The sequence below is a fragment of the Salarias fasciatus genome, chromosome 19 (assembly GCF_902148845.1).
Source record: "Salarias fasciatus chromosome 19, fSalaFa1.1, whole genome shotgun sequence".
Taxonomy (NCBI): Eukaryota; Metazoa; Chordata; class Actinopteri; order Blenniiformes; family Blenniidae; genus Salarias; species Salarias fasciatus.
In genome coordinates, this window is record NC_043763.1 from 16,901,593 (window position 1) to 16,910,802 (window position 9,210).

A 9,210-nucleotide genomic window follows, 5' to 3' on the forward strand; every position below is an offset into this window, starting at 1 on the left:
TCTGTGCTTTTCATATTTTTTAAAAATTTCCAAACTTTTGTTGTCCTTTCTCAACGTTTGTGTTGGTGGTAACATAGGTTAAAAAAGCTGCCCATTATGTGCATTTCAACATATACCACTTTAAAAAAACATATGCACATTAGTTTAACAAGTAACAGTGACTCAAAGTATACTTAATTTTGTAACACTTAAAGCTTATCAAAGAAAAACCAGAGAAAATTTGAAACAAAGCTGTAACTGACACATTGATGACTAAGGAACTGCAACTGAATATATTGCATATGTTGTTAAAGTTCTGCTTTGTGTTCTTGCACAATTAATTTGTGATACACAGGCGGTCAAGGGGGTTAGTGCTGAGAAGAAGCTCAACCTTGACAGGAAAAAAGTCTGACGTGACATGAAGTGTTTGATTTATTGACTGCTTATGAATGAATTTCCGTTGGAACCAAAGGTGCTGTACACTCCTTTGACATTGGACTGTAGAGTTAATCTTGTTTTTCCAGTTCAAATCACACGCAAAAGGCGCCGCTTTCAAAGCACAGGAGACAAATCATTGTCCAATCAGAAATCAGAACTGTTTCAACCAATCAAATGAATGTATTATTTTTGACTGACGTGACTGGTGTCCAATAGGATTACAGAGCAACCTGCGGGGGCGGAGCTTTTGGAGTCAGGTGAGCTTAAGAAACGGGAACTTTTCAGTCTGACGGAACTTCACCTTCGAGTAGGAGAGAAGTGTTTGAGTACCATTAAAATGAGGGAAATCGTTCATCTTCAGGCCGGACAATGCGGCAACCAGATTGGAGCTAAGGTGAGAGTCGACTTGGATGAAATGTAATGTCTGAATAATGTTGGGTTTAGTTTTGACGGGGTTGGGATCTGCGAACAGTCCAGCTCTAATAGAGACCCTTTATTTTTCCAGTTCTGGGAGGTGATCAGTGACGAACATGGTATCGATCCGTCCGGGTCTTACGGGGGAGACAGCGACCTGCAGCTGGACCGGATCAACGTGTACTACAACGAAGCCTCAGGTTCGAGTCCCTTCGCTCCAGACATGATCGGGCGTGTCACTCACTTCCTCATTCAAAGTTTGCTCAGTGCAGAAGTTATCCGACAGGAGTGGCTTTCAAAAAAACATGACCCAACAGTTAGGCGGTATTTGAGAGCTTGCCGCACCTTGTTGCCACACCTGCTGAGAGAGAAAAAAAAAAAAAAAAACTGTAATCTGAAGCAGAATTGCGACTCCCAGAACCAAAAGTGCTGTTGGTTTTTGTGATTTTTTTTTTTTTAACAAATCAAATTTGTGTCAATCTAAAAAAATCTTTTTATGCTTTAAAGGTGAACACAATATCTTTATAAAGACAATTGTTTCCCAATTCTGATCCTCAGCCCGCAATGTCCAACATGTTAGATGTTTCTCTCTTCCAAAACATTCTGCAGAGCTTGATGATGAGCAGATCTTTTGAATCAGGTGTGCTGGGAGAGGAAAACCTTGAGGTTTGAGGACCAGGATTGGGAAACATGACATTTGAAACGCATGCAAAAACTATATCTTATGTTGCATTGAAACACTTGAATTTCAGTTACAATGTAGGATGGTCAACATTTTATTTTCATTTTAGCTCTTCTTGTACCTGATTTTTGTGGTTTCATCCTTCTTTCAAGTGATTTTTAAATTTGACATTTTAGAATTGTCATCCATTAATCCCAGAGGGAACACTTCTTTAAACATTGGTTCATGTTAAATAAATAGCAAGAAAAGTCAATATCAAATAAGACGGGACAAAAATAAATAAGGAATTTTAATTATTGTTTACAAAGCTTAACGGTGACTAATACGAGCACAAGGAAGGATTAATTGACGAAATAAAAAGAAGAACATACAGCAAATACGATTTACAAGAAGGAGTAACCGTGTGTTATGGCCACAGGAAGGAAGAACATTTTGTTTTGACTAATTTATCTCCTGTCCTGTCTAACCAGTCCCCCCCCCATCCCATTTTTAAGCAATGTTTTCTTTTATCCAAGAAGATGTAGGACTGGTGTGAATTTAAAAAAAAAAAAAAAAAAAAAAATTAATTTAGGTCAAATTTTATGAAAGCTTCTCTGAGCCACTATAAAAGGGCCAAAGTATCAAAACAATAGTTTTTATTTATTTTTGTTCAATTGTTGTCTTCACCAGGTGGCCAATATGTCCCCCGTGCAGTGCTGGTGGACCTGGAGCCAGGCACAATGGACTCTGTGAGGTCTGGCCCCTACGGTCAGGTGTTCAGACCTGATAACTTTGTCTTTGGTGAGCAGTTTGGCTTAAAAACTACTGTTAATTTTACTTTTCTATATGGGATTGAGCAGTTGGTGAAAGCTGAAACTGTTACACAAGGATTAAAAAAAAAAAAAAAAAAAAATTCTTGGTACACGAACTGCTCATAACAATTTTAAATTCTGTGCACACTTCAGGCCAGAGCGGTGCTGGAAACAACTGGGCTAAAGGCCACTACACAGAGGGTGCTGAGCTGGTGGACTCGGTCCTGGATGTGGTGAGGAAAGAGGCGGAAAGCTGCGACTGCCTGCAGGGCTTCCAGCTCACCCACTCCCTGGGCGGAGGGACGGGCTCGGGCATGGGAACGCTGCTCATCAGCAAGATCCGGGAGGAGTATCCAGACCGCATCATGAACACGTTCAGCGTGGTGCCGTCCCCCAAGGTTCAGACACCTCCCTGTGAATGTGATGAGAGTGAGAGTCTGGCTGTCTGCCTGCTGTGACGCTTCTCCCTCCCGCCTGCAGGTGTCGGACACGGTGGTGGAGCCGTACAACGCCACCCTGTCAGTCCACCAGCTGGTGGAGAACACGGACGAGACCTACTGCATCGACAACGAGGCTCTGTACGACATCTGCTTCCGCACCCTGAAGCTGACCACGCCCACCTACGGAGACCTCAACCATTTGGTGTCGGCCACCATGAGCGGGGTGACCACCTGCCTGCGCTTCCCCGGCCAGCTCAACGCCGACCTGAGGAAGCTGGCTGTCAACATGGTGCCGTTTCCCAGGCTGCACTTCTTCATGCCGGGCTTCGCCCCGCTGACCAGCCGCGGCAGCCAGCAGTACAAGGCGTTGACCGTCCCCGAGCTCACCCAGCAAATGTTTGATGCAAAGAACATGATGGCGGCCTGCGACCCTCGCCATGGCCGCTACCTGACGGTGGCCGCCATCTTCAGGGGCCGCATGTCCATGAAGGAGGTGGATGAGCAGATGCTGAACGTCCAGAACAAGAACAGCAGCTACTTTGTGGAGTGGATCCCCAACAACGTCAAGACGGCCGTGTGCGACATCGCTCCACGTGGCCTGAAGATGTCCTCCACGTTTGTTGGGAACAGCACCGCCATCCAGGAGCTGTTTAAGCGCATTTCCGAGCAGTTCACTGCCATGTTCCGCCGCAAGGCCTTCCTCCACTGGTCAGTTACGTTAGCCTGTTTCCTTTCTCGATGTACACAGATGTAATGCTTTGTGATTAAATGCTTGAATTCCTCTTCTGCAGGTATACTGGTGAGGGGATGGATGAGATGGAGTTCACAGAGGCTGAGAGCAACATGAACGACCTGGTGTCGGAATACCAGCAGTACCAGGACGCCACTGTCGAAGACGACTATGAAGATGACGAGGAGCTCGAACAGGAGGAGGTTTAGGCACGTTCCCAATTATAGAGCTCTGTAAGACAGACGTCATAGATGAAATACGATTGGTTAAACAAATGACCCACAATGAGGAGGCCATAATTGAAATGATGTGAGGTCAACGGCAGATGTGTTGGAACCAAAAATGTCTGTCAGCCCAGAATGTTTGTTTGAAATCAATCAATATGCTCATAAACTGATAGATCTGAGATTTCTGAACATGTACACAAACCATAACCAGTCTTGTTTTCTTCAAATTGTTTTGAATGTTTAATCTTGCTGCTTTATGTCCTCTATACCAAAGACTTTTTTTCTTCTGTATTTTCTCTTACTTTTGATCCAGGATTTCAGGCCTATGAATCCTATAGCAATTCCAAAGAACCAATAACAGTATACTATTGTTCTACTGCCCATTGTCCCTTCCTGAAGTGTTAATTCAGGAAGAGCTACCTTTTCCACAAATTTATGTTATTCAGTTTCTGCACAGTCCTTTTGTGTTAAGGTAATCTTAATCTCATTGTGTGAATATCAGGTTCTTTTCTAGGTACGTTATTCCCACAGTTCAAAGATGTACATGTTTGCATCAGATGAAGAACAGCCATATCAGGTTTTATCATGGTCAGCTGCTTTGGGGTCTTTTCTTTTTCTTGCTTTTTGTTCAGAAGCTGGAAGCAGCCACTGTGGCATCAGATTGCATGGAAAGAACCTCATGAATGCAGTAGCACCTGAAAGCCGTGACAATTGTATTTTTCAGAGCTGGTCAATAAGGAATCTGTATACAGTATTACAGTTAATACTTTCCTGTCTTAGCTTTGCATTTTGTCCACTACAGATGCATTTTTATTACCTGAAATTATGTTACTGATTTCTATGATGTCGACAGCTGGAGATAAATTTGAAAAAAAAAAGTGATTTGTAAAAGGAAAAAAAAAATACAGTTTTGGACTGATGAAATTAAAAATGGCTCGAATCCAAAAGAAAATGTGTGTTTTTGTTGTACTCTTCTTCAGTTCTGTTGCCACCTGGCAGAATGACATCTGCGGCTTCATTATTGATAGTAGCAACTTTCTTGATATTTATTGTCAGTTATCTTATCAAAATGTCAGGTGCACAAATCGAGATTAATGCTCCTTATCCTTTCTTAATTGAAAAAGAAACCAAGATGTAATGTCACCCTGTTCAATGTGTAGAGGAATAAATATTGGTGTTTGTATTTGTTGATGTAAAGTGTTGCACAAGATTTTCTTCTGTTTTAACTTATCCACTGAACTCATATGAGCAGTGTCACTTGAGTGTTTTTTTTTTCAGCTACAGAAAACGATTAGATCCATCCACACAAGATTCATCTGTAATGTTGATCATCGATGACACTGACAGTCTCACAGGATTTCTAGCAGGTACAATACAAACACTGGTAGAAGCATATTGGAAATCCCTTCTCTTTATATTCATTGTTATGCATAGCACAACAACATAAAGTATTGCCTGGTTGAATATTTCTTTGTTGTGCCAATACCTAGAAGTAGTGTTGTTTATTTAAGCACCAAAAAAAACTAGTTACTAAGGAAAATAACTTGCTTTCTATTCTCTTGGGAGTATTACCAGGTATATTAATATTTCAGTGGCTGTGGTACTGCAGAATTTCTCTGACATTTGTTGAGCTGTCACCACATTGTAGGTCAATCTAATGGCTGGCTCATTCATTCATGGAAAGTGAAGTTAAATCAGTCAGTTGAAGGAAGAAGCTCTATTTTCTAGATGTCAGTGTTTCTTCTTGAGTGATATAATTATGCATTAATGATGAAAGAACCATCAGTTAAAAAGTTAATATAAACTAGCAACATGTGACAGCTCATGAGAAGTAAACAGAGTCAGGAAAACCTTTTATCTCAGTAAAAACAGTAGCCACTAATGACATCTTTTCAAACATTTCAGTTCTAGGCTTGTCTCTCTCATTCTTTCCATATTTGCATTAAAGTCTGGTGTTTCCTGGCACCAGCCAATGCAGGCCACCAGATATCAGCTCCGTAACGACACTGGCTCAACTGAATAATCCTGATCTTAATCAGGAAGAAACAGCCACAGGCAACTTTTAATGCTACCTCCGGTTGGACATCTTTAATATTTTTGATTTCCTACACAAATCCTTCCTGTTAAAAAATATTATTCACATCAATGAGGAGCAGTAGTGCTGTAGGCATAACTTTTTTTTGAAGGATGGCAAAGGTAGATGATTAAAAACATGACATTTTTCATAAACCTGAACAAATATCTCCCTTTAAGTGTGGGGAGAATTTTTTTTTTCATTTTATATCGCTGAAGATTTAGAGAGGAAGTAAAAAAAAGTGTACGTCACTAAATAACATTATGGGTTGCATTTATTTTGGTTTGGTTTGCAGAGGATAGTGGAAATAGTTTAACTGTATACTATAGGTACTTTTTGTAGTATAAAAACAGGTACAAGGACAGAAAGGGTAGAAAAAAGGAACTGCCCCTCAAATTTGTAGCTTCAAATGACTATTATTCTTCCTGTTGTTAGCTACAACTTTAGTCGCAGTGAAATTAATCTCTCATTGTTGTTTAGCTTCAGTCGTCTTGCATGCAGGCACCACGGGCTGATCCCCCAGAGACACACAGTGTGTTTTCAGGTCTATTAGACGTCCCCATGGCAACCGAGCCCCCGCAACACTGTCCAATGAAAAGTCGACATGAAGTTATAATGCCCAATCAAATGTCGAGCTACTTCTGATTGACATTCATTTCGTCCAATCAGGTTTAAGCACTGGCTAAATATAACAGCGTGTCCGCCTTCTCACCTTACTCAGTGTCTAGCAGCACAGCGGTACCTCAGACTTTTTCTCTGCGGTTGTTTTTTTTTTTGGTTAGTTTTCAATTCAGACCGAAAATGAGGGAAATCGTACATCTTCAGGCCGGCCAGTGCGGGAACCAAATCGGGGCGAAGGTAAAGACGGTTTTAAGTGTCTGAGTTACGTCTTACTTGAGTGTGAAATAGTGTTGAACGCTGCAGAGTAATTTTGAGCGGGCTGCTCGGGAAGCTAACGCGCGAACCTTGAGAGTCCGTTAGACCTGTTTAGAGGTGACTGCGAACTGACTCTGCCGCTAATCTGTTCTCCTGTGCGCAGTTCTGGGAGGTGATAAGCGACGAGCATGGCATAGACCCCTCCGGGACGTACCACGGGGACAGCGACCTGCAGCTGGAGCGGATCAACGTCTATTACAACGAGGCTACAGGTTCGCCTTTCGTCCATTACCTGTGTGTGTTTGAGCCGAGCACGTAATTCAAAACCAACCAGGAAGCCTGCTCAGTGTCGGGCACATCCGACAGGGGGCCCATTGTGTCCAGAGAACAGCAGCTGAATGGGATTTTCTGTTGTGTCCCTTCCTGGTTACTGTCGTTATAGAGCCCGGGACACAACAATCCAAGCAGAGAACAAACTCAGCGAACTGCTTAAGTTCAGCCCTCATACACTAACTGTTTTTTTTAAGCTTAAAGTATAGCTGTGTGTATTTTCTAACCCCTCCAGAATTAAGAGCAAATTTTCATTGTAGACTTGTGAAACAAATCGCAACTGTGGGAAAATTATTTAGCATTTACAAATCTGAAAATGGACTGTACTTAAAAAAAAAAAACAGTACTTGAATGTTTAATGGTAATTTGGGGGGGAAGGCATAGAATGCTATATGAAACAGTTTCACTGTCTGCCATGTTGTCTTCACCAGGTGGCAAGTATGTCCCCCGTGCAGTGCTGGTGGACCTGGAGCCAGGCACAATGGACTCTGTGAGGTCTGGCCCGTACGGTCAGGTGTTCAGACCTGACAACTTTGTCTTTGGTGAGCAGTTTCATGTTGAAATCTTGATTTCAATCTACTCTGAGAACTGTGACTGAAACTGCTGAATACATGGTATTAACGAAGCTTGGCTGCAAATTTTATAAAAAGATGAGCATAATCTCACTTTCCTGAAAATCTATAGATCTAAATTATCTAGTCATGTTGTGGGTGTATTGCGTTTAACACAGCTCACTGAATTTTGTACACTTCAGGCCAGAGCGGTGCTGGAAACAACTGGGCTAAAGGCCACTACACAGAGGGTGCTGAGCTGGTGGACTCGGTCCTGGATGTGGTGAGGAAAGAGGCAGAAAGCTGCGACTGCCTGCAGGGCTTCCAGCTCACCCACTCCCTGGGCGGAGGGACGGGCTCGGGCATGGGAACGCTGCTCATCAGCAAGATCCGGGAGGAGTATCCAGACCGCATCATGAACACCTTCAGCGTGGTGCCGTCCCCCAAGGTTCAGACACCTCCCTGTGAATGTGATGAGAGTGAGAGTCTGGCTGTCTGCCTGCTGTGACGCTTCTCCCTCCCGCCTGCAGGTGTCGGACACGGTGGTGGAGCCGTACAACGCCACCCTGTCAGTCCACCAGCTGGTGGAGAACACGGATGAGACCTACTGCATCGACAACGAGGCTCTGTACGACATCTGCTTCCGCACCCTGAAGCTGACCACGCCCACCTACGGAGACCTCAACCATTTGGTGTCGGCCACCATGAGCGGGGTGACCACCTGCCTGCGCTTCCCCGGCCAGCTCAACGCCGACCTGAGGAAGCTGGCTGTCAACATGGTGCCGTTTCCCAGGCTGCACTTCTTCATGCCGGGCTTCGCCCCGCTGACCAGCCGCGGCAGCCAGCAGTACCGGGCTCTGACCGTCCCCGAGCTCACCCAGCAAATGTTCGACTCAAAGAACATGATGGCGGCCTGCGACCCTCGCCATGGCCGCTACCTGACGGTGGCCGCCATCTTCAGGGGCCGCATGTCCATGAAGGAGGTGGACGAGCAGATGCTGAACGTGCAGAACAAGAACAGCAGCTACTTCGTGGAGTGGATCCCCAACAACGTCAAGACGGCCGTGTGCGACATCCCTCCACGCGGCCTGAAGATGGCTGCGACCTTCATTGGGAACAGCACCGCCATCCAGGAGCTGTTTAAGCGCATTTCCGAGCAGTTCACCGCCATGTTCCGCCGTAAAGCCTTCCTGCACTGGTCAGTTGAAATTACACTGATAGTTGGTGGATGTGGAAGTAATTTCTTAAAGGTCAGCAGACACCTGCTCATATCTGTGATTCTCTTTCGTTTTGTCCTTCTCACTGCTGCAGGTACACCGGAGAAGGCATGGACGAGATGGAGTTCACGGAGGCTGAGAGCAACATGAACGACCTGGTGTCTGAGTACCAGCAGTACCAGGACGCCACGGCTGAGGAAGAGGGCGAGTTTGAGGAGGAGGGTGAAGAGGAAATGGCCTGAAGCGACTCGCACAGTCGTCCTACTATGCAACATTGAAGGTCACGTTAAGGCTACTATGCAACATTGAAGGTCATGTTAAGGCTTTTTTCTGAATGAAGTCTGTTCCCAGCTGTTGACATCTTTTCAGTCATTTACAAGTCTAATTTGTTGGGTTGAATATAATAAAGGTTATTATTTGAACTCCAATGTGTGGATTAATACTTTTTGTTTTTTTGTATG

The 9,210-nt window shown here is 44.1% G+C and overlaps 2 protein-coding genes across 2 annotated transcripts; both read left to right on the forward strand.

The window, feature by feature from the left end:
• The first annotated feature begins 682 nt into the window (after positions 1 to 682).
• On the forward strand, positions 683 to 4,636 carry LOC115406637 (tubulin beta chain-like). The gene is made up of 6 exons (XM_030116778.1): positions 683 to 811; positions 923 to 1,031; positions 2,183 to 2,293; positions 2,458 to 2,702; positions 2,785 to 3,452; positions 3,536 to 4,636. The coding sequence occupies exons 1-6, from the start codon at positions 755 to 757 to the stop codon at positions 3,681 to 3,683; spliced, it is 1,338 nt and encodes a 445-aa protein (XP_029972638.1). The 5' UTR covers positions 683 to 754; the 3' UTR covers positions 3,684 to 4,636.
• A 1,869-nt stretch (positions 4,637 to 6,505) lies between these two features.
• LOC115406639 (tubulin beta-4B chain) lies at positions 6,506 to 9,177 on the forward strand. Its single transcript, XM_030116779.1, has 6 exons — positions 6,506 to 6,633; positions 6,815 to 6,923; positions 7,413 to 7,523; positions 7,736 to 7,980; positions 8,063 to 8,730; positions 8,844 to 9,177. The coding sequence occupies exons 1-6, from the start codon at positions 6,577 to 6,579 to the stop codon at positions 8,989 to 8,991; spliced, it is 1,338 nt and encodes a 445-aa protein (XP_029972639.1). The 5' UTR covers positions 6,506 to 6,576; the 3' UTR covers positions 8,992 to 9,177.
• Positions 9,178 to 9,210: the final 33 nt, after the last annotated feature.